Consider the following 26,421-nt stretch of genomic DNA (forward strand, 5'->3'; position numbering starts at 1 on the left):
CATATATAATCTTATATAGTCAATTTCTTTCCCTTTTTTATCTTTTCATATCCCAATGAATTGAAAACTCGATTTCTTCTTTTGAGCAAAAAATAGTATATACATATTTTGTTGATGGCAAAGATTCCATAACGCGTTATGTAATAGTTCTTACTTAAGCGTGAGAAAAATAAAATTTTTTTAAAATGTATATATCTCTCCATATATATACTTAAATACTGCATACCAAAACGAGCAAAAAAAAAAAAAAAAATTATAATTTTTGTATATGGCGGAGCATTTTATAAAACAATTTTATACATTGTCCCTTTTTTTTGTATTTATACTATTATGTTTTATTATTTTTGTGTGTCGGCTGATGTTTTTTTAAAAAAATAAACAAATTTTTATGGTTCCCGTAAAGTGTCAAAATATCGGATTTAATGCGCATATTAACGTTTTGTTCTAACTTTTCAATTCGGATGGAGGCCATCGCATAATTTTTTTAGTCAGATATGACGCGAATGTGAAACGTAAATCTGAATAATTTTTCCATTTCGCTGCAACACACTTGTAGACAACTTTTTTAAAAAAAAAGGCATAGATGGGAAATAATGGAAATTCATAGTCATCCCTTAAGTATTAAAAACAAAAAAAATAAGAATAAAATAAATAAATAAATAAGTAATTCATAAATTTATTCATATTAATAAGCAACCGCTTCAGTTCTTTTTCCCTTTTTTTTTTTTTTTTTTTTTTGTTTATCGTTCCAATTAAGAGAAGAAAAAAATGACATTTCTATTTTACTTGCAGGTGCATATTTCCCAAAGTTCGCATAAGGGTTAATTATTGCGTGTAGAAAATTAATAAAATTGTATGTTGATTCTAGGAATATGTTTTTCAATTTTTTCCTCCGCTCTCAGTTTTACACAACATATTATATACAACATCAGAAAAAAAAAAAAAAAAAAAAAACACCCATATTTGGTATTAAAAATAACACAAAATTAGGGAACTTATGAAATTGAACAGATGTTATCAACATAATTTCTTTTTTTTCTAAAAAAATAAAAAGTTCTCTTCTTCATTCGTTTTACCCTTATTGACTTTTCACCCCTTATCATAAATAATAGAATTGTAAAAATAAAAAAATATGAAAAGTGTGTCGAAATAGTCACAGAATTCTTTTTTTATTTATTTAAGGTACTATGAAAACGCATAAAAATGATAATGAACTATAACATATTATATCGGAATTGGACAAATAGGAGATATATTCACCCAATGTTTACTGAATAGAAAAAACTACAATGGATCAGCTCAAAATTACATTTCACGAACACATTGTACATTTGACGATGGGCATAACCTTTAAATTTACAGGATTACTTCCAAATACGCATGTCTTAAATAATATATGTTGGGAATAACGTAACGAACAGTTAGTATCTGACATCTTACATGCTTCGTATATTTGTTTTTACATAGACACTCCAAAACAGTAACTTCATTTTTTATGTACAACCTTTTTAAAAGTGGCATATATTAGCAAGTACAATATGATAGAGACTGATAAAATTAGGAATAATAGTGCTAACTCTTCATGCATGCTTTTTTTCTCCACGATAACCTTCCTTCAGTAATATGCTAAATGATTTTCATTCCATTTTAGTAGGCTTAAAAGTTTGCACACTTTTTCTTATATTTATACTATATGATAAAGTCCTATTCAGTGCTGTACATGCAACTGTATAATACACACTTGAGTGGGTGGTATTATATTATGTAAAGATATTTACATTATTGTAGTGTGATAACATCTTGATCAACATGCACAAAACAAATAAACTGACAAAATGTTGATAATGGGAGAAAAAAAAAAAAAAAAACTATTGCTTCATTTGCATAACGATTATCGCATTTAGAAAGCATTTATATGGGTGTTGACACACAGCTTTGGTTAATAATAACTATACAACTACACAACTGGCATAACAAATATTAAATATGACGTAATGTCGTTATCACCCTCTGATCAAATATGTACCTTCCTATTTCTAGTTTAGCAGAAGGAAAGTGTATGAAGTTACCTTTATATATCTTAAAAATTATATTATCCATCAAACCAATGATCTGCTGAACAGCATACTGGTAAGAGGATAACACATTATTCGAAATAGACATGTAAAGAAATATGCCAGCAATATGGAAGTAATAAATTGAAGCATTAAAATAAAAAAAACATTCTTTTGAATTCTCTTTTGATATTTTTTTGCTTGTTTCTTTGTTTTTCTTTTTTTTCTGGGAGTTTTTCCAAAATCAGATTAAATATGGGAACATTAATGGACAAACAAAAGAATGATTGGTCATTCTTCGCATTTTTTTTGCTTTAAAATGAAAACCATAACGCACTGCTTCTGATATTAATACGGCTCATCTTATTAAGATTTTTTTCATAATAATCAAATGGAGCGCACGAAATGGCAAGGTAAATATTTACATGTCACATAATTATATATATATATATATATGCGTTTGTGTGTATTCTTATGTACATACGTACATTTATATAAAAACAATATAAAAAAGCGTATCATTTTATTAGTCTTGTTGAAAAAAAACATGCTTCTGTGGTTGTTACGTGTATTTCATGATGGGGAAAACATGTTCAAATTACATGTACATAATGGACATATATATGAATACGATATTTACTATTAATATAAATCTAGCATTATTATGTGACAAACAAAATGCAAAGTGGGCGAGTTATAAATATTATATTAATTTGCCCATCTCCCATCATAATTAATTAAAGAGCAGATAGATTGCTAATTATACATAAGTTACAAGTACAATGCATGTTATACTTAAACTGCTCGTACAGAGGAAAAAAAAATAAATAAATAAATAATACAAAAATACGCATTATAAATACACAGTCCTTTAATCATTCAAGCATAATATGTATATGCATAAAAAACATGATACTTTTTATCACCAAAGAAAATGTGCCCCCCCTTCTGCCTTCTTTTACATTATTAAAAATTGGACCAAAACAAAGTAATGAAAATGGACAAAATAAAAAGAACATAAAAGAATAATTAAAGCAAATGAACCTCAAAAAAAAAAAAAATTAAAAAAAATTATTTTTAATTTTTTTTAATATAAAATCTTTGCCATTCGTCCGAAAAAAAAAAAAAAAACTTGCAATGACAAAATTAAAAGTTAAGCTGAGTTGCTAACTAAATTTTTTTTTTTTTTTTCTATTAGAAAATTAAGGAGCACCAAAATATTTTACCATTCCAGAAGATGAAAAAAAAATATACATAATAATATATTTTTTATTATGAAATATTTTAGTGCATACAAGTATGACTGAGAAAATCACAGTTCAAGAATAATTATAAATATGCCAAATATAAAGCATGTGAACAATTTTTAACAAATAAAACACGTTAATTCATGAATTACTTTTTAACTATTGTTATTTATCATATGAAAACCAGAACATACAATTCATATCAACATTTTTGTAAGAATACATTTTTAGAAATTATATATGTAACATGAACTTAAACGTTTATCGTTTTGTATAATATTGGGGAACAAGTCCCTTTAATTATTTGAATTTTCAGAAGAACGCAAAAATTTAAAACTACCTCCTGCTTCTTCCAAACATTTAACGAGTTAGGTTTTTCAAGGTAAGTTCAAAAAAAAAATTATCACCTTTACAAATGCTTATATATGAAAACAAGCATTTGCCTGCGCACTTAGGAAAGCGAATTAATATGACATATTATGAGCACCAAAACAAGTACACGCCAGAGTTCGTATGTTTGCTTTCCTGCCTATTATCACCCACACGTTCATTCCCTTTTACATTCTCATTTGCATTCCCATTTGCCTTCCCATTTGCCTTCCCATTTGCCTTCCCATTTGCCTTCCCATTTGCCTTCCCATTTGCCTTCCCATTTGCCTTCCCATTTGCCTTCCCATTTGCCTTCCCATTTGCCTTCCCATTTGCCTTCCCATTTGCCTTCCCATTTGCCTTCTCTTTTTCATTCCCGTTTGCCTCCCATTTGCACTCCCTTTTGCATAGTCGTTACATAAAAACGTTTACCTGATCATTTACTTTCTCCTTTGTGTATTCTTATCCCATTTGGATTGACCGCGAAGGGGAGGATTTTTTTGAGTGAAATGAATAAATGATCATATCGATGACCTGAATTTGCACAGGTGTATGCACATTTTTTCCAAGTGTCACGTATTGTATGCTCCTTTTCATGGCATACGCTTGTATTATTTATGCGTGTTTTTATATATTCAGATGTATGCAAATATATCATATACGTTATATTCCTACCTAAACACACAATTATGCATGCGTATCTTTATGAATAGAAAATACCTGAACCATAGCGTTTATCAGCTAAAATGATTGCTCGACAATTTTTTATTTTTTAGTAGCACCATTTTATAATATATTGTACCAATTGTATGTATTCATTATTTAGCTCGTTCGGGTATTTTTTTTTTTTTTTTTTTTTTTTTCACACAATAAAATTCATAATATTTTAACTGTGCCCTCTCAACTACACTCGCCTCATGTTGTGCCACTTTCTCATTTTTGTATAATAAAATACCATACCTCGTCAATTTTGTGCATGAAAAATTAAAAGTTTATAATTTCCCTTTCTACTGTTTGATTATTCCATTTATATTCATTATCCTTACCGCCATTTATTTCTTGTTAATTGAAAATTTCTTTATTCATATCTCCATTTTTCATTCAATTCTGACGCACATATTTTTTTTATTTCCTAATCCTGATGATATATTAGCTGAACTCATACCTTTTTATGAATTTTTTTTTTTTTCCCCTTATTTTCCCCTAGTACTTTTAACCTTCCTGCAGTTTCAAAACTAGTATATTTTCAGGTAACCACATTTGTTATGCAGTCACACAGAAATAGTTAGAGAAAGCATATATCACAAGTAAAAAAAGTATTTTTACCATATTTACCTATATACGTTTGGTACTAGAGACCCTTGATTAAATTTTGAAGCAATCTCATATCGCCTACGTTGTATTACTGGGTGTGTCTTCTCCAAACTTATACCCCGCGTCAATTTTTTTTTTTTTTTTTTTTTTTTAATTTGTAAATTATAATTTTAAGCAAAATGGGATTGCATTTATTTCCAAAGAAAATTATGCACTTGATAAATTTAATCGTATCGGTAATATGTCCAGCAGTTAAAACATATAATTTGTTAATAAATAAAAAAGATAAACCAAATGACGAATTTGTTCAGTATATTCACTTTTTAACCTATTGGATTATATATTCATTATACTGCTACTTGGAAACAATTTTATTAGCGCACATCATGAACTATATACCATTTTATTCAGAAATGAAATTGATGTTTTTTTTTTGGTTATATAGTGATACCTTTCAAGGAGCTGGATATATATATTTTAAATTCATTGAAAAAAATTACGCACTTGTAGATAAGAAAGTATGTGATTTGATACAAAATAAAATCCCAAAGAATTTAGCAAATATGTTTTTTTTTGAAAAATCGAATAAAAAAATACACAACAAAATTAAGAGTATTGTTTCCAAAAAAGACTTGTACTAAGCGATGTGATCGGGGTATACGTATCATGGCAAGACAGATGAATTTACTATATTTTTTGTGAACGGGAGGAGGATAAAAAAAAAAAATATATAGTAAAAATAAAGCAGCAAAAATAAAGCAGCAAAAATAAAATAGTAAAAATAAAGTAATAGTATCAAGATAAAACATTGCTTGGCGAACAGTGCTCGTCAGCAGAAAGGAAGAAAAAAAAAAAAAAAAAAAAGTCATTCCAGTCAGACAAGTTACATTTTTAATGAATCCACGCTTGTTATTAATTTAAATACATCAATATTAACTATTTAGCAGACAAGTATAGACACAAAAGAAAAGGTAAAAATTGTACTGACATAAACCAGCACATAACTAACACAAGCCTACACATAGCATATTGTATACCAATATGATTGTGCTTACACAAAATGGTATATAATATAATACAATATAACACTTTTATATTGATGTAAAAAGTGAAAACTGTGCAAATTACGAAGAAGTATATGTATATACGAAATCAAGATTTTTTATTTACCATTTTCATGAGTATATATACACACCCTATCCTGTCCTATCCCACCCAATTTTTTTTTTTTTTTTTTTTTTTTTTTCCATTTTTATTCACATATTTTGTAATTTACCTTTTTTTTTATTTATTTATTACTATTATTTATGTTTTTTTTTTTTTTTTTTTTTTTTTTTTCCCCCATTCACAACCATATAAAAGTGTTAAAACCATGTCAAAAAGAATGAGAGAAGAAATATAGGAAGTTTATGTACGTGCCCCAGGAAATTGATATCGTGTATACGCAACTACATGTGTTCGTTTGTATATATGTAATCATATATGCAAACGTTATACATTGTGTATATATGAATGACTATTTAACACCAAATAAATACAAGTTTTTTTTCTGCGCTGCATATGTATGAATAAATATGTGTATGTTGCAGGTGTGTAGATATACGGATTATATGTATGTTTATGATATAATTATATTTGTTTTAAAATTTCCTTTTGTTACAAAAAATGTGCTACTCTTATTTTTTAATTCATTCATAATATGAAGAACTTCACTTTTTTTAAATTATTTTTTCTTTTTTTTTTTCAAAACATTTACCCTAAATATATTTGTGCAAAATGTATAGAAGATTTAGATATATTTTTTTCTTTTCTCCCTTTTTTAAAAAAGTTTTCTACTGCCAAAAAAAAAAAAAAAAATTCCTGGAACCATGTAACGCTTATAACACACACTCACTCATTTAATATATTTACAGCCTTAATGAAAGACAAAAAAGAAAAAAAATAAAATAAAATTGTGAAAGTATGGAATATTTTTTCCACCTAATGTATATGACATATCAAATTAAACAGATTAAAATGGAATTTAAAATTTCCCCCCTTTTCAGTTATCAATTTGAATAGAAAAAAAAAAAAAAAAAAAAAAAAAAGCTTAGCATTCTTATGATATATCACATAATAGTGTAACTCTCGAATAGTTTATAAAATTGACAAACATTTGGATGGACAAGCTTTAAGAATCATGTCTATGATTCGCGAAGCATTGCCTTCGCATATACATATATATTCATATATACATATATATATATATATATATATATATATATATATATGCACATATACGTGTTCCGTCGTGTCCGCAATTGTACTACTTTATTTGTGTCCTTTAGGTGTACATAACTTATACCCATTTAGCAAACTTGTGGAAAAACTAGCACAGCATTTGTCTCTCACACATAACTGTGATAACCAAAGAATAGTTACAACAAATGGGACGCTGTCATCACCAATGCCACCCCACTGTTACCTGGACATTACAACACGTGGTGGTCATCACATGAAGAGCTAGTTCAAATAAACTTCATCGTTATAGGCATCCGAGGGGACGTAGGGGCAGTAATAATAACCATAGTTTCTATTGTTTAAGTTGTACATCATGTGTTCATTGGCTAGTTGATTCATGTGATATTGGTTGTTAAGATATAGATCCATAGGAGTTGATGATGGCTTCATAAATCTTTTTTCACAATTTGTATTTTCTGTATTGCTTGCATTCAGTATATAGCTATACACGGAAGAAGGATTCGCATGCGCATTAAATTGCAATTGTGCATTTTTCGTACTCTTGGCATTTGTACTATTCCCAAAAGTTCCACCTGTACCCTGCTTTATGTTTTCGATATTGTTATCATTTCTCTTTGTATTATACACAGTTTCCTCATTGCTCAGACAAATGTTTCTGTTATAATTCTTGTTCTCATTATTGTTTAGGGGAACAAAATTGGACATTTTGTTTTTCTTATGTTTCATGTTTGACTTTGTATGTTTCACTCGTTCATCATTTAAATTACCATTTCGAAATTTATTCCGTTCGCTTGTTTCTATCACTGCATTGTTGTTGTTTGCATTTCCATGATAACTTTTTTTTATGCATATGTTCATATTTTCTTTCGTGTGCTCATTTTTTCCTCTCAATTCTGATACGCTACATTGTTTTATGTGCTCCTTATTCTTTTTTATTTTTCCTGCCTTTGTCAAATCCGTGTTTGTGTTTCCATCCCTACTTTGTGTGTGATGGGTAGATTTTTCTAGTTGTTCACTCTTTGGATCAATTCCTGTCTCATTTTCTATCTCATTTTCTGCCTCATTTTCTTTCTCATTTTCTATCTCATTTTCTGTCCCATTTTCTACCTCATTTTCTACCTTATTTTCTACCTCATTTTCTATCCCATTTTTTACCCCATTTTCTATCCCATTTTCTGTCTCATCTGTAACGTTCACCCTTTCTTCTCTGCTGATTTCGGGTCCATCGTTGTCCCTACCACCTACGAATTCATCACAGCTCTCGTCATCCTCATCTGACACTTCCTCAGAGGTATCTAGCTCCTCCTCATATGTTCCCCAATAGTTATGTTCTTTATCGAAAGTTTTATCACCTTGATTTTCTTCATTTCCATTCCTGTCATTGCTTTTGTTAAATTCCATCAAGTGAGTAGCTTTTTTAGGAACACTCTGTTTCTGATTCCCAGTAGAGATGAACTTTTCTCCAACAGAATTATCTGCATTTTTCATTTTATTTGTCCTTGCACAATGATCATAGTTATACGGATTTGCATAAAAATACAAATAATTAGCATAATAATTTGGGGTCATATGTTGTATATTCGTTTGATGATCGTACATGAAATATTCATTCGGTTTCATAAAATGCTGATAATGATTAGACATGATGGCACCATCATATTTGCATGCACTATTATTTACTTGGTTATAATTAATATATGGATTAAATGCGTTGAATTTCATTTGCATCACTTTGTTGTATATTAAGGGGTTTACATAATTATTGTAATTGTAGTCAGTATAATTTATTTGGTTTTCTTGGCCATTCATCATATATTTGTTATTCGTGGGGTATGGCACATTACTATTTTCTGTGTTACCACTTGTTGCATTGTCATTTGACATATGGCAATTTCCTGTATTGCCATGTGCCATATATCCATTTCCTGCTTTCCCATTTATTATATCGCACGTGGGGGCATTTTTCTGCACATTATAATTCTTGGTATCATTTCTTTTTTTACTTTTATTTTTGTTAGATTCATTTGTACGAACTTGCCCGTGCTTGTAGTTACCACCATTCTCATTACAACGATTCTTGTTATAGCTCAGTTCTACGCATCCTTCTCCTTCTCTTTCTTGATTTTCGCTTCCTTTTACACACTCATCTGCATTCCCCTTTGCACTTTTCTCTTTGGAACATCTTCTAATACATTCCTCTGTTTTTCCATAATATTCATTCAAATCAACTTTTTCAAATGTCTTACCTACATAGGCTTGATCATTCATTTGTTCGTTTTTCTCTACCTTCGCGCAGTTCAAACTTGATGATATCGTCGTGTTGCTGTCATAAAATTTATATCTCTCGTCTACACTTTTCATTTTATTAGAAGACGAAGCGTAACTATTTGGAACTGCATCATAATTAGCGAGGTTATGTTCATAATTTTTTACATAATTAAATTTTTTCAATTTGGATTTTAATTGCTTTTCTTTATTTCTATTTTTGTCCTTTCTTTTCTTTTCATCTTTATGATTATTTTCCCTATTATTTGTGTTCCGATGAAAACCACTGTTTGTACTATAGTTTTTCAAATAATTAGTGTTGTTATACCTGTGTTCATTTTGTGTAATTTGCATTGATTGGAAGTTATTGAGAATCAAATCAAAATTTTTCGTAAATTTTTGCGTAATGTTTTCTTTGCTTTCATTAATACTACTATCGGTCCTCTCATTAGTACTCCTATGCATGCTTCCAACACTTTCTGCATTTTCTTTGTTTATGCAATCTCCATTATTATTTAATTCATTTATAATATTTCTACCACTTACGCAAGCTATTGAGTCATTTTCTCCTTCAACTTCTAAATTATTTTTTTCTAACAAAATTTCTGGGATTCTTGGCACTCTTAATTCATCAATAGTATGGGCAAAACGACATGTTGACCCATTTAAACACGTTTTATTGGCTACAAATTTGCACATAGAAGATTTATACGCAAACAAATTCTGCGCAGATTTTAATTCCTCTTGGTTATGAGCATAATTACATTTTTTATTAAAACATTTTTCACCTTTTAACAACTTATAACATAACTTGGTTCTTTTCAAATCTGGAATAGATCTCAAATCTTCAATAGAATGAGCATAGTCACAATTATTTCCTTCCTTGCACCTATTTTCCATATGAAGCGGACACAACTTTGTCTTCCAAAAATGTTGACGAAGGGTTACTGACATCTTCATTTTTTTTGTAAAGTTTCGTAAAATGGTATTTAATTTGATAGGGTGAGTCGAAAGGTTATTGGTGTAACAACAAAAAAAAAAAAAAAAAAAAAAAAAAAAAAAAAAAATTGAACCAGTTGCATGAACAAGTCAGGAAAAAATGCAAAATAAGCACACAAATAGATTGGGAAAAAAAAGCAAAATAATTACAAAATAGATCAGGAAAAAAATGCAAAATAATTACACGAATAGGTTAGGAAAGAAATGCAAAATAAGTATACGAATAGATCAGTAAAAAAGTACAAAATGGGCACACGGAATGGTCAGCAAAAAAATTACAAAACAATTATCCAAACAAAACAATGAAAAGTACACATTAATTATACCTAGATAAGAAATGCAAAAGAACGAAACAATTGTCTGAACAAGACAGACAAAAGAACGATCTAATTAGCTAAACAAGACAGAAAAAAGATAGAACTAATTATGATATAAGACAAATAAAGGAGAAATTACAATGAAACAACACGAAATATACAAATGGGTCTCATCATAATTAATAAAAAAAAGTATATTTTCTACATTTTTCGACAAATTATGTTTTTAATAATATTCTATCAAAACATGTAGATTGTTTCTAAATGTGTTTATATAAATTTTAATATAAATATGAATTTTTTTCAGAGCTATCTTGAGAAAATTTACTAGTTCACATAAACTTCTACTTATGAAATGGAAATGGAATGACAAATAATGGCATGCGTTTGAGTAAGGAAATAAATATATAAACAATATTTTTGCAATTTTTTTTAAAAATTTCAAGTCAGTAAATAAAGCGTGGAAGGAATAGATAAATAGTAAAACGAGGAAAATAAACATGTGCACAAGCATAAATGTAAATATGCAAAATTTATAAATGTGCAAATATATATGTGCACGTGTGTAAGCATGTATGCACGTTCATATGAGTGTCGAATGCGTTCTTAGGACCTTCCTGCTTTCTTTTTTTTTTTTTTTTTTTACTTTTTTGTGATGATAAGAATGTAGTGGATATACCTGAATAAATACACGCACACATGATTAAAAATGAAAAAAAAAAAAATAAATAAAATAAATAAATAAAAATTAGGCATATACACTATTATTTCTTGTTCAAATTTTTTTTTTTTTTTTTTTTTTTCTTTTCCTTTTTCCATTGTGTTTGTAAACGTTACCCAAAACATGTAAATCTTAAGTGTCAAATTATACACGTACTGAAATAGATTTGACAAAGTGAAGAACATATAACCTATTTACTTTTCAACCTTGATTGCACATTTTGGATGTGTAACTATAAATATCGCTCATGTGCGAGATATCAAAACATGAAACTAATGTTTTCAAATTAACAAAACTAATGAAGTAACACTATAAATATTCTGGAAACAGCTTCTTGCATATATACATATGCATAAGGGCATGTGATATAACATGTCAAGACGATAGTAGGCCCATTGTCTATTTGTTTACATTACGATAGTTGTATGTGCTTAATCAGTCTCCTTCCAAATTTACTGACTTCTAACATGCAAAATTGCTATGTTTTTCTCAAACATGTAATGTGAATTCATGTGAATTTTATTGATTTAAAGAAGTATAAAAGTTAGGAAAAAAATTTATGGGAACAAAAAAAGAAAAAAAAAAAAAAAACACATATTATCCCTTTACACCCATCACTGATTCGTAGTTCGAGTTACATTGTTCAATATAGAAATAATCATTAAGCGTGAGTGGGGTATGCTCATATATTTACATGGAGATGGTTATATACACGTTAAACATGGTTGTAGGCGACAGCACAATAATGGATTTATAAATCTCATTAATACAAAAATAAAATCATAAATTATCCTAAAAATATATAAGGATCCTCTTTCAAGATGATGTGTTTTTTTTTTTTTTTTTTCCTTTTTAAATAAGCTATGATTCGATTATTTTTTATAGAAGGTGTATGATTAAATAAAGTGGCCAATGTGAATTTAATGGTGCGAAATGAAAAAGGGAAATCAAAATTATATATATTTTTTTTTTATATAAATAAGTATGTGAATTTTTAATTTCACAAAATAGGGGAAAACAAACATGTACTATTTTTCACAAACTCTTTGAGCAACTCTTATTTTTTAAAATTTATAAAATGTGTAACATCGGTAAAGTATATATATATATATTTTTTTTTTTTTTTGCTTCCAAAATGAAGATTTTGTCAAATGTAAAAACATGCGTGTAAATTTTTTATCACATCCGTTGTAAGAATTTTTCTTTTTTTTTGGAGAGATGACATGGAGATTTATTTCCCCAAAAGAAAAACGCTTCAACGAATGAATAAATATATAGAGTGCAAACTTTTATTCATTGCATCAATTGTGTTGTTTTATTTGGCCATATCTTAATTATTTAAAAATTTACAAATTCTTAACCTCTTTTCTAATAAGCTTGAAATGAATGGGAAGCCGGGAAATAATACAAAGATGGGGAACAAAAATGAGGTCTTTTTTTTTTTTTTTTTTTTTTTTTTTCTTCTTACCTTTTTTACCATTTTCAATAATTCTCTGTGATCATTGATGTGATTCCTAACATATCATTTTGTTCAAATGTCCTTTCATATTCTTCTTCTTTTAAATTATCATCGTGTCCAATATTGTCACTTGATATATAACTGTTGGATGCAATATCGTCAATGATAATATCAAATGGGCATAATTCATTCGTTTTGCATAATTTATACAAATTAGCAATTAAGGTTTTTACTTTATTTGTAATGGATTCATCACTACTTATTTCGTTATTATGAAGAAGATTTCCATTCGTTTTCCCTTTCGTTTGCATCCCTTCGGTTGTATTATCATTCTTATTATCATAATTGTACATGTTTGTGCTAGAGTCACCTAGTAAAAATTTAAATTTATCCTCCAAAGATTCGATTATTTTTAGAATCAATCCTTCGATTGTTGTGAGAGAACCTCCTAGAGTTCCATAATCCGATATAAGATCAACGATGGGAATATGAATAGAAGCCATTTCTGACTTAATTACAAATCGATTTAAATCACTTTTACTTTTTACAGTGAGAGTAATTTTCTTTCCCTTGGGATTTATCTCACCGCTACTTTTAATTTCGCTAGTTTTGAAGTTGCAGTTTGTACATACGTAAGACATAATTAAACATTTTTTAAAACCAGGTATATTAATTTCACAGAAATTGTTTGCACCCATGTAATTGCAGCATGGGCAGTTAGATGCAAATGATTCTATTAATTTGTCCTCTTCCTCTTCGCTTATGTTTTTGTACCGGATAGCAGTATTTCCCCCATTCGTATTATTCCTCTCATCATTGTTATTTGTACCACCATTCATATAAACATATTTTTTAATAAAATCGTAATTTTCTTTCTTAAATTTTTTTCTTCCGTCAATATCCTCTTGTTTTTCTTCATTTCCATTTGGATTTAAATTTCTCTCTTTCATTTTATCCTCAAAGTCTTCTTCATAAAAACCCATTTCATTTAACTCCTGTTTATTTCGTTCATAATATTCCACTTTTACTGTGTTACTTTTAATATCTTCATCGTAATGTTCCAATGAGCTTAGTCCAGAGGGGTCTACAATTTCGATGGTAAATGGTAATTCCTTCGATACTACATAAATGGATAAATTTTGAACTGTTGTTTCGATTAATTTTATGTAATTTTCGATCGTCATTTGTTGATTACTTTGTTCTTCATTCGCGTTATTAGAATATTCTCCTTTTCCAATTTCGTTTCTGTCCCTTCTATACTCATTCATTGATTCAATTTCTTCCTTTTTTTTAGCTCCTTGGTCATCAGAAGCAGTTTCCATATTTTGTATCCCTACAGATGCATTATTTTGACTATTTTCCCCATGTTGAACTTGATTTGCTTCTTCTTCTACGATCTGAGCAGGTACATCTTTAGTTAATCCATTTACCTCATTGTACATTTGCTTCAAATTCCTGAGATATTCACTAAGATTACTTAAAGCAGTTTGTAAGAATCCCTCTATTGTATTAATTGACCCCTTTTGTGTTTCTTTTGGAATTTCAAAATCAATTTGTGGAATTCTTAATACTCCATATTCAGACTTGACCAGTTGTCTATCCATATGTTCACGTTTTGATATTTTAAATATTATTTTTATTCCTTTTTCTTTTATAGTATTTAAATCTTGGATGACATTGTTTTTATAATTACAAAATTCGCATTCAAATGAATGTATTAATATATTTTTAAAATATGGAATTTGTAATTTTACTATTTTGTTTGTTCCTTCTTGTTCACAATTTATGCACATGGATCGAACTTCGATGGTATCATCCAATGGATTTTTTCCCTCATCTTCCCCATCTTCCTTAATTGCGTCTCTTGTCTCGTTATTTATGTCTGTTTCCATTGACAGTGATGCAAAAACAGTTAAGTGGTTCGGTTCGATGTGGTCAATAGCAACACGGGGGATGGTAGAATGGGTTATCGTTATGGTAGTAATAGTGCCAAAGAGCTCAAAAAAAAAGTTCCTTCAAGTGAGGAAATTTTTTTTTTTTTTTCTCAGAATGATGCTAAAACTAGTTCTAACATTTGTGCATTTATCCATTAAAAATAAAGAGGATTAAAGTGGCACATATATTATAATTCTATATGTGTATTATCTAATGTACACAAAATCCTATGGCATTGTATTATTCCTACATGTGACAATTCAAGTTATTGCATGCCTCCAAAATTACACAACCAACAGGTCCAAGTCCTACATGACAAGGCAAATATATATATTTTTTTTTTTTTTTTATTCTTTAAAAATGGTTCGATAGATATGGAACAAGTAAAATGGTAAACTTCTCCTTATATTAAAAACAATTTTTGAAGCGCAAAAAATGTGTTAAAAAAAAAGAAAAAGAAATATTAAATAGTAAAAGTCCTTATTTTAGGGGTAAAAATAGGTTAGTATAAAAAAAAAAAAAAAAAAAATATATGTATTCAACTTTTTCATTACAAATAGGAAAAATGTAAAGAGTGAAAAAACAAAAAATACATGCTAAGGGGTTGTATGAGAAGAGAATATATAAAAGATAACTTAAAAAATCCTGAAAAATTAAAAATATCAAAGCGTATTTTTTACAGTCCACTTTGTTCTTCCTAGTTTTTTTTTTTTTTTTTTTTTTTTTTTTTTTTTTTTTTTTTTTTTTTTGTAAACTTATGGCTTTTTACATTTTTATTTTTCTCCATGAACTTTTGAAAATCGTTGTAACCAGTTAGCTTCCTTATTCTACTATATATGCCACACTTTACATGTGCGTATATGTGTATGTGCATATATATGTATATATTATTCCTTTTTAAAAGAGTAGTATTTATTCTGACAATTGCAATGGGATAAACTAAATGCTATGGGCTTCGAAGTGATGGTAATTCGTTTGCTGTAATAGTGGGGTGTCATCATTTTGCTGGTAGTAAAAATAAAACTTAATTGCAACAGCTACGATAATAAATATTACAGCGTAGAACAAAATGTAGTTAACGAAAATATACGACAAAATTGTAACGAGCATATACAAGAAGATTGCCCCTAGTACCCATTTCTACAGAAAAAAAAAAAATATATATATATATATATATATACATATGTAGCGAGAGTGAATAACATAATATATCTCAAATTTTTACTAAAATAGAGTTTATATGTTTCTGGATTGATAGACTTGTTCATTAGTGTGCGCTTTGTACTACTTCGTGTGATTTATACTACTACAACATAATTAGTCCTATTAACATATATTACCGCAGAGGGTATAACATGTAACAACATCATCATGCAAACAAATACATAAATGGGTTTGTTTCAAATATGTATAAATAAATAAATAAACTATAAACATAGAATACACTGTTCCTCATATCTATGCATTTGATCTCATTAAACGCTACTTTTTTTCTTTTTTTTTTTTTCTTACTATTATTTGCTCTTTGTTAAACTTCATTTCATTTGGTAAGAGTTCCTCATAATCACCCTTGTTTTGCATATTATCACTTATGTGTAGAATATTATAAATGGTGGAATTTCTATATACGAACAAGCAGAAACGTTTTTTTTTTTGGGGGGGGGAGGAGAGGTTAAGTTCTCAAACTTTCTTATTTGAAAATTTTCACAAATATAATAACGTTTTATTTATTCACACAAACAATGCACGTATATATAACAAGTAATGAACATATAAAAAAAAGAACATCGAACGGAATAATTAATGGAAGAACAATTCTGTATTTTGCTAATATGGCATTTTTATAATATCCAACATAAACATACGTAGACTGTTTTATATATTGTCATGTATATATGTATATATGAGTCAAATCACTTAGGACACCTATCTCCGTCCTGCATGCTTTTTCCCTTACCTCTGAGCTAAACCTTGAAGCGCATTTTTCATCAATCCAACGGTACCACTAAAAAGTTCGCTGAGCTTGTCCATATCCATACCCTTACGCTCATCCATCTGAGAATCGGTAAAAATATGCACACATATATATATGTACCTGTACAAGTACGTGTGTAATAGTGTAAAAAAAAAGAAAAAAAAAAATCGACTTGTTAAGCATTTGTAGAAGATTTTTCCGTTCATTCAACCCTTTTTTTAATGATTGAGTGGTTTTAAGCATACATAACAGACATCATGCAGATACACACATATGTACACATTGCATAACTCTCCCCAAATGTATAACTATTCATTATTTGTAAAATTTTTTAAACGGCGCTGTTTGTGATTGATGAATACCAACATTATTACCCTTCACTCGAAATCGCAAACAAAGGAAAGAGAGTGAAACAAAAAAAAAAAAAAAAAAAAAGGAAAAGAAAAGAAAATAGCCTTTTATTTCGAATATAACAGAGCGTGTATATATAACTCTTTTTGCAGTTCAAAAGAATTAACTATTCCGTGCACCATTTAGACATAAAATAATTTGGGAAAAAATGTGTAACAATAGGGATGAATTTTGAACGTCATCGAACAGACTTTTATCATTAAGGGAAAGGAATGTTTTTCTCTGTAATTGTTTTGTCCTTTTGTTTGTTCTTTCCTTTTGTGTTTCACTTAGTGTGCCGCTTCGTGTTCAGTTCTGTGCTATGTTTTTTGCTGTTTTGATTTGTTTTTTTTTTTTTTTTTTTTTTTATCTTTTCTCAGTTGTGTTATTTTCTTTCAGTTTCTCCATTCCTTTTAGAATAAAATAAATTAATAAAAAAAAAAATAGTAAGTAAACATTTTGCTGCCCTTTACAAAGGTGAATATTAAAAAGTGTAGGCAAAAAAATAAAATAAAATAAAAAAATAAAAAAATAAAAAAACGAATTTAATTTTACCATATTTCCAACAAAAATATTTTTACGATCATAGGAAAATAAATACTTCCCTTTTATTTACGCACAAATATGTCACATTTACCCCCCAAAGTTGGTACTTTATGTGCGTATTTAAATGACTATGTTATTATTTAGCATGTATTTATAACATTGATATTTTCTTTAATTTTCCTTTTTTTTTTTTTTTTTTTTTTTTTTTTCTCCTTCGAGAAAATGGTAACATTTTAAAATTGCATTCCTTGCAAAATTAAAGTGTGAACTATGCTAAAATTTATACAATTTTATTTTTATTTTATTTTTTTTTTTACTTCCCCCTTTACACTTAAAGATTAACAAATAACCAAACATTGCACAGGTATTATACACACATGTGTATACGTGGATGTAAGTATCTACATGTACAGCTATAGGGATGTTATATCTTTGTCCTTCTCCCTTACACCTGTCGAATTTTACGACATTGATATTTTGTACATTTGTTTGCTCGTTCATTTGTGTATTTACATGTTTACCACAACATGATCGTTCCTTTCTAATCTTTGCACTAATTCGCAAATTAGAAAGGATCAGCTCCCATCAATGATAACTATTTCCCAACATATGCACGAAGAGACACACGGAAACAATCCTTAGAACTGGTAATGGATTCCATTGAGCGTTTGAATAAGTATATTTTTCAATCATAAGTTCTTGTTCATCCCAAATTGCCACCTCCATCCATCCGCATATACAAAATTGCCAAATAGCAGTGTAACTAAATTGAAGAGTAGCTAAATTGCCGAACTGCAGAATTGCAAGAATGTGCTAACGTTTGTTCTCATTTATCCTAGCACCTTTTAATAAGCTGGAAAAAAAAAATCTAAGAAGAAAAACTGAGGGAATTTCCAGTTGTCGAATCCATTGGGTGTACACCTATGTTTTATTTAAAAGGCACTTGAGCGGACTGTGCTAAAAGACATGCAAAAACACTTTGCATGTTTGAAGCGAGAAAACAGAAATAGTGCATCAGAGTATATGGTCTAATTGTATCAACCATTCATATCCCGCAAAGCAGAAAGGGTAAAATACACTTGACAGAAAATGAGTAGGAATATAATCACTAAAAAGGATGAACCTTTTAATCTTCTTCGTAATAGTAACGTATCTTTTTACCAGAGGAAACGCATTTGTGTACAACAACCTGAACTACAAGCGAACAAATCGAGAGCTCATAATCCATAAACATATTTCTTTACAGCATTATTACTCCGATTATCAGTTAAAGAAAAAAAAAGGAATAAAAAAAATATACTCCTTTAAGAGACATGTTTCAGATATATGGAATAACATTAAAACGACAAGAATAGGAGACTTTATGGAAGATATATTCCAACAGGAGCAAATAAAAAAGACGCTTCAAAATAATTTCCTCTGTTTCAGTTATTTATTTAATAAATGTAAATTAGACAGATTAATTATAGCTATTAATGTTGGTCTCTATCTTTATTTAAACAGAATTGATAAGGATGAAGAAAAAAAAATTTATTTTCATAAAGGAAATTTGTTAGAAGTAAAGGAAGAGCAGAAAGCAGAAAAATATAAATGTAATTATTATGATATTTACAAAACAAAAAATTTTAAAACATTTTTTACTTCTTTATTTATTCATAAAAATATTTTACATTTATATTTTAATATGAGCTCACTAATATCTATATATAAATTAATTTCAAATGTTTACACAAATAGTCAAATATTAGTTGTATTTCTACTGTCTGGTACCTTATCAAATATCATATCGTACATATGCTACTTGAGAGAAAAGAAGGAAAAAATATTTTTTAAAAATTTAATTTTAAAAAATTATTCCAATGAAAATAATATACTTTTAAATAAAAATAATAAAATTATATGTGGAAGTAGTTCCTGTATATATTCTCTTTACGGGATGCATATGATATATATTATATTTTTCTACTTTAAAAATAATTACATCATTAATACGAACTTTCTTTATAATTTTTTTTATTCATTCATTTCCTCATTGTTTCTAGAAAATGTAAGTCACTTCAATCATGTCTTGGGATTTTTATGTGGCTTTTTCTTTTCTTTTCTAATAATTCTCTTTGACAAAAATTAGTAATCGTCCAATTTCTGCACACACATGACTATGCTTCTTTGTATATATATGGCACTTATATACCCCACCTTTTTTTTCAAGCCATTTTTTTTTTTTTTTTTTGCTCCTTCGTACAATACAATTTTCTCATCTTTTTTTTTTTTTTTTTTATACCATTAACAACTGTTTTGCATATCATTTCAAATGAAAATTTTATTAACACACACTCAAGTGAAATATAAAAACTATACCAATACATATACACAACCATGCAGCGCAAAGGTGTGGGAACTTTACGAGCTGTTCATCATATCTCATCCATTTGGTATAAGGATAAGAGACACACAAAAGGGAAAATGGTTACAAAATGTTGGCGTGAAAAAAAGAAAAATGTGTATATATATGCATAAATTTGCATACATATATATATACATATGTACTCAGTAGAGTTATGCCCAAAAATATATTGTCACAAATCACTGGTGAAGTAAGAAAAAAATAAAAAAAATACTATAAAATGTCCGCAACGAAAATACACACACATTTTAATGCATATGCAAACAAAAAGTAGTGTGAAAAGAAAGTTAAAAGTGGGTCAGGTAGAAATATGGATGTTATGTTAAAAAAAAAAAAAAAAATGAAACAACTCAAGCTGCTAATCCCGCTGAAGCAACCGAATGTGTCATTTTTATACACTTAAAAAAAAAGAAAAATCGCACTGTCAATCGAAATGTGATGAATTTTTTTTTTTTTTTTTTATTCCTCAAAATGATCACCCAAAAAGGTTGTGCAAAGGATTCATTTAAATTCATTAAGTATGGCATCATAATTTTCATCATCATACACGTAGGGGTTGTTCGACAATAACAACTGAATAATCTGCGGATCATGCATTTCCAATATTCCCTTTTTAGAATTTAAAATGTATTTAATCTTACAAAAAAGGAGTAAAAACAACATTTTATTTTTCTTCAAATTTATCAAATTGAAGGGCAACTGGTCCGTTATTTTTAAGAAATAATTTTCATCTTGTGTGGTATGATTTCTCTCCGTTTCTCGGGCGTTTTCTGCGTTCAGAAAATTGAGGAAGGAAAAACAGATGAAAAAAAAAAAAAAAGAAAAAAAAATTTCGTGAGACAAATGTGTATCCTTACATTGTTATTAAAATATCTACATGTTGAACCAGAGGACAAAATCGTGCATTCAACACTCAGATACATAAAAAAAAAAAAAAAAATGCAAAAGTTCCATCCAAGACACAATATAATAAAACGAACACACAAAAGTGCACGTACCTCCATAAGCACGCAAAACAAAGACAAGGCTATTTTGTGCAAATGACAACTTGTCATACAGGAGGAGTCTCTCATTATTATCAATTCTCCTTTTATTCGTAACAAAATTATAAACTTGAGTATTGATAAGGAAAAAAAAATAATCTATCAAACACAAGGTAATATTTGTATGGACAATTTTTGATAAGTCTTGTATTTGAAAAATTTCAAAAATTAAGTTAACTATTTTTGAAGTGTTAATTAAAAATTGTTCATCCATAAAAATGATATCTTTTTGGAGAAGGTTCTTAATTTTGTCCTTATAAATTTTGATAAACATATTTTTAAAAAAATTCAAATTAATCTGAAATTTGTCGATATATAAATAAATCTTCTTCAATATGCTTATTTTGTTTATACATAAAACTTGATGTTTTTTCGTCTGCATGAATTTTTTTTTTTTTTTTTTGTTACTTCGCCTTTCTTTACAACATTCCTTTTCGTGTACCTTCATGCATTTTGAACTATCGCCATTATTATCACAAATGTGACCAATATTACCAACGTCACCAAAGTTACCAATATCACCAATGTCACCAGAGTTACCAATATCACTGATATCACTATTGTCACTATTATCACTCCTCTTTTGCTCCTTCTTTACAACATCACTGTTGTTCTGGTACTTTTTGCACATTCCATTTATGTGCCTTTCATCCCAATTGACTTTATCTCCCCCTTTGAAAAGCTGGCCAATGTTCATATTATTCATATGAGTGCAATTTTTATATTTGCTTTCGTTGTCTCCTGTTCCACACCAACTGTTCTTTTTCACATGTAAATTTTTAAATACAATAATGTCATCTTCACATATGGGAATATTAAATAAATCCTTATAATGTAAAAATACACAATTAATGTTTTGCAAAACCTTTTTTAAAAATATATTATCATTAATCAGTGTTAACAAAAATTCACTTGCATTTATCACATTCGGAAAGCAAGAAAATCGAAATATAAAAAATGAATAACTTAAAAATGTGTTATAAATATATTTAACAATTTTGTAGCAGAATAGTATAGTATTAATTCCAATGGTCTGTTTAATTTTTTCCTTCTTTTCATTTGATTTTTTCTTTTCCTTTGGTTCCCTCGATTCCTTCGTTTCTGCCCTTTCATTTTTTTCATCTCTCATCCCATAAACCTCATTTGTTGTATGGTTCCATCCTTCCTCTCCTTTAATTTTAAATAAAACATAATAGGAAAAATGTGCTATGCGATAAATTGTAAAAACAATGTACAACAAATTTTTATGAATTCTTAAGCAGTCTATACTTTCCTGTTTTACGCTTATGCTGATGATTGTTTTGTCTGGAACAGATACCACATTTCTTTCCTTTTCTTTCTCAGTGTGTTTATCTTGTTCAACTTTCTCACCCTTTTCACCCTTCTCTCCTTCTTCATCCCTTTTGCTATGTTCTTCCTTTTTACAAAAAACAGTATGCTTAATAAAATTGGACGAACAAATATTCCTCTGTGTCGATTTTGCTTTCAATTTCACTTTTGATTCCACACTCACATTGTTATCACCGGTTTCCTCAGTCATATATTTTCCAGTACTGAATATGTATCCCTTTTCCATGTCTACACCTCCGGTACCACCTGTCACACCCTTACTGTGAATATTTTTCTCTGCAATTATTTTCTCGGCCTTCTGCTGCACACATTTTCTCAATTCAATCTGTGCTTCTTCAATAAAACTCAAAATCGAATGATAATTTACTTCTCCCACATTTATCAAATTATAATTATTATATTTATCAAAAAAGGCATTACATATATAATCATCCATGTTTTCATTTATCAGTATATATCCCTCCTCCTGTTTAAAAAGGAATATATCACTTAAAATGGTATTAATCTGGTTAAGATAGTAAAAAAAATTTTTCTGAAAAATTTTTTGAACAAGCTGATCGAATTTTTTTTCCTCCTTTTTCCATCGATACATATAGTATACATCAAAAATTTCCCTTAAATTATTTCTCTTCATATTTATTTTATGAAAAAATGTAAATACATTTTCGTTCAATTCTTTGTTTATCATATAGTGGGAGAAAATGCTTCCACAATATCGCAGTTGATCTACATTCCCTTCTCTCATTACATGTTCATATTTTCTTTTTATTTTATCCTTCACATGATTCAGTTTTTCATTATCATTACCGTCTAGTACATACTTTACAAAATAAGCATCGTCACCACTTTCTTCCTTTTGTTTATTATTAAAGTAGAAGTTAAATATGCTTATCAATTCGTCTGTGTTTCCTTTTTCTTCAATTTCAATGTCGAATGAGGTTTTTGGACATGTTTTTTTTTTTCCCATTTTTCCCGTTTCGCCATTATTGGTCTTCTCAATTTTATTCATCACAAATAACAATTCTGTTAAAGTGTGGAATTCAAATAAACAGCGAGATAGTGTAGAAAAAATGTTTGTGCCTTCACTTTCTTTTCCTTGTTTTTCCATCTCATCTGTAGTAGTACTATTTCCTACCTCACTCTTAGCACATTTTATGTCAGAATCATGAATAATATTTTTTTCATTACCCTTTTCTTCGCCACTTTGGCCAACACTTTGTCTTCCTGACATGTTCAGGTCAATATACTCTTTCTGCAAAAGGGATAACTCCTCACAATGGGACAAATTCCTCCGTGTGTTTATCTTATAATCTTTCTCAAGCAATAAAAAAATGTTACTGAAAAAGTTTTCCATATCAATAACAATGTATTCTTCATGTTCGATTATGTAATCACTTAATCCAAAGTTACAAAATGAATTGTTTTTTATTTCCTTATTCCCTTGAAATAGGTAGACATAATCATTCGATTCACTAAAAAGGTAACTTTTAAACTGACTAAAAAATTTAGAATAATTCTGTGCGCACAAATTAACATGAGTTTTTTGTGCTACACTTGAAACAAATTTCTTTACATGTTCATATGTCAAAGAATTTATATGTTTCATTTGATGGAGGTTATTTATTACTTCTTTACCATTTATATTTTTCACAATGCAGTAAAATAAAACTATCAATTTAAAGAAATTAGAAAATAGGTGTTTTTTTATTTTCTCCAAATAACTAGTGTGTATTTTTAAAATATAGGCAAAGTGCCAAAACATAGCATAGGAAATTTTTTCTTCGTGAATATTTTTTTCATTTTTTAAAAAAATATCATTTGAATTAATATACACATATTTATATATTTTAATACTGTTGCTAAGGACAAACATTTTTTCGAAAATGGTATGAATGATATTTTTTAAATTATTTAAAATGTGGTCATATTTCATTTTAATATCCTTCACAAATGTTAATTTGTTATCTGCAACTGCTTCTAATGAATTCATTTGAAATATATTTTTTAAATCTTCCATCAGCTTAGTATCAAGATGGCTATCCGAGCTATTACTACTACGGCTTGTATTATTGTCCTGCTGCTCCTCCTTGACTTCAAAATTTTCCTTTTCATTTGGCTTATTCAATGGAGTAATATTCTTTAACCCAGATCTGCCATACGAGTAAATATCATCTTTTGTGATAAACTGTGGATTTGTTGCTTTCTCATTTTTGTTGTCCACATTTTCTTCTTTTGGAAATGCCTTGACCTCCTTCTTCTTCTTCTCCTCCTCCTCCTTTTTTACACACTTAAATATGGCTTTTAATAACAAAATGTGCATCTTGCAATTTCTTAAATAAACTAATGATTTCCATATTTTTAATTTTTTATAATTCTTTTCCGATTTATCTACAAAATGTATATAATTCTTTAAACATTTAAAGAAATTTTTAAAAAATATTAGCGAGTCATAACTTTTTTTTTTTTTCTTTTTAGTCAAATACAAATCATATAGGGGATATTTTTCACTGAAGCCGTTTTCGATAACTCGCATTTCTCTATTAAAATTGTCTATCATTAAGATTTTATCACTATAATCGTTTTTTATTTTGTTTTTGTTAATAAATATTTCCAGATTTTTACTTCTCCTCATTATTTCATCGTTAAAGCTATTAATTAATTTATTTAAATCTTTAAATTCAACATTCTTTTTATTCTGCAAAATTTTCTTTACATTTATGTGTCCTATGCTTTTATTTTCCACTGTAGAACTTTCTAAATTTTCTTTCTTTTTTTTTTCTTTCACAATAAGATCCTTCTCCCTATTTTCTGTATAATCCTGTGTGGAACTTGCTTCATCATCCCCATTAAACTTATTACTTCGCCGTTTTTCATTTGGAAATGTGTTTTCCAAGTATTCAACTTCTGACCTAATTACCTTTTTGTCATTTTCACTGGTTTTACCATTTGCGTTCGTTTTATTTATGAGAGAACTCAGGTAATTTATGGAGTTGTTACTAAGGAAATTTTCGAATAAATTTTTTATTTCCGGCTCATTCTTATTTTCTTCATTTTTTACGGTCGTGTTTTCTTTTATTCTCCTGCTTAACTCCTTTAATTCATTCATGCTCTTGTTGAACTTTCGTCTGTTCCTATCGCATGATTTTTTGTGAAAAATGTGTAATAAAGGCGCTGTAATAAAAGTGCTGTAACTGAGTAATTTTCACGTTAGCACGGACATATTTACTTGGGTCTCTGTAACGTGCGAATACGTTGGCTGGGTTTGACACGGTGTCCTCTCAAAAGTCTTGCTAGCATTCTAGGAAAAACTAAGAATGACGCAAAAGGAGAAATAAAAAAAAATGCTCCCATAAAATGACAAAAAATGACAAAAAACATAACCAAAAGGTGTGGTCAACAGGTGTAGCAGAAAATATAGGCAAAATACGGCTAAAAATTTTTTGTCATATTTTTTTTTTTTTTTTTTTTTTTGTGCAAAACCATGTGATAATCGATAATAGCAATAATTTCACACCATTCCTTTATGTTAATTTGAAAAACCCTTAAATAAATAAGCACATTTTCTAGTAATTTATATTTCCAGAAAAAGAAAAGCACATTTCATTCCTGCTAAATGTGTCATTTTGATTATGCGTATCATTTTTTTTTTTTTTTTTTTCAAGGGATATTTTATTCACATTTAGGGTATAAAGAAACTATTTAGTAGATCGGGAAATTTTTTTTCATTTTCAGGTTCTTTTTATCCCTATATATATATATTTTTTTTTTTTTTCCAATAAAACACAACATTTG

General features: G+C 28.4%; 6 protein-coding genes across 6 annotated transcripts; 2 read left to right on the forward strand and 4 right to left on the reverse strand.

Moving 5' to 3' along the window:
• Positions 1 to 5,163: 5,163 nt before the first annotated feature.
• PGO_111180 (hypothetical protein, conserved) lies at positions 5,164 to 5,625 on the forward strand (the record flags this gene model as incomplete). The annotated part of the gene is made up of 1 exon (XM_028688457.1): positions 5,164 to 5,625. One exon carries the CDS (start codon positions 5,164 to 5,166, stop codon positions 5,623 to 5,625), a length of 462 nt encoding a protein of 153 aa, XP_028544258.1.
• A 1,861-nt stretch (positions 5,626 to 7,486) lies between these two features.
• On the reverse strand, positions 7,487 to 10,450 carry PGO_111190 (hypothetical protein, conserved; the record flags this gene model as incomplete). The annotated part of the gene is made up of 1 exon (XM_028688458.1): positions 7,487 to 10,450. One exon carries the CDS (start codon positions 10,448 to 10,450, stop codon positions 7,487 to 7,489), a length of 2,964 nt encoding a protein of 987 aa, XP_028544259.1.
• Positions 10,451 to 13,009: 2,559 nt separating this feature from the next.
• On the reverse strand, positions 13,010 to 14,878 carry PGO_111200 (zinc-finger domain containing protein; the record flags this gene model as incomplete). Its single annotated transcript, XM_028688459.1, has 1 exon — positions 13,010 to 14,878. The coding sequence occupies one exon, from the start codon at positions 14,876 to 14,878 to the stop codon at positions 13,010 to 13,012; it is 1,869 nt and encodes a 622-aa protein (XP_028544260.1).
• Positions 14,879 to 15,860: 982 nt separating this feature from the next.
• Positions 15,861 to 16,976, reverse strand: PGO_111210 (conserved Plasmodium protein, unknown function; the record flags this gene model as incomplete). The annotated part of the gene is made up of 3 exons (XM_028688460.1): positions 15,861 to 16,061; positions 16,434 to 16,542; positions 16,879 to 16,976. The coding sequence occupies 3 exons, from the start codon at positions 16,974 to 16,976 to the stop codon at positions 15,861 to 15,863; spliced, it is 408 nt and encodes a 135-aa protein (XP_028544261.1).
• A 1,973-nt stretch (positions 16,977 to 18,949) lies between these two features.
• PGO_111220 (rhomboid protease ROM7) lies at positions 18,950 to 19,960 on the forward strand (the record flags this gene model as incomplete). Its single annotated transcript, XM_028688461.1, has 1 exon — positions 18,950 to 19,960. One exon carries the CDS (start codon positions 18,950 to 18,952, stop codon positions 19,958 to 19,960), a length of 1,011 nt encoding a protein of 336 aa, XP_028544262.1.
• A 777-nt stretch (positions 19,961 to 20,737) lies between these two features.
• Positions 20,738 to 25,735, reverse strand: PGO_111230 (hypothetical protein, conserved; the record flags this gene model as incomplete). The annotated part of the gene is made up of 2 exons (XM_028688462.1): positions 20,738 to 20,986; positions 21,221 to 25,735. 2 exons carry the CDS (start codon positions 25,733 to 25,735, stop codon positions 20,738 to 20,740), a joined length of 4,764 nt encoding a protein of 1,587 aa, XP_028544263.1.
• Between the last annotated feature and the right edge of the window lie 686 nt (positions 25,736 to 26,421).

The sequence above is a fragment of the Plasmodium gonderi genome (genome assembly GCF_002157705.1).
Source record: "Plasmodium gonderi DNA, contig: Chr11, whole genome shotgun sequence".
NCBI lineage: Eukaryota > Apicomplexa > Aconoidasida > Haemosporida > Plasmodiidae > Plasmodium > Plasmodium gonderi.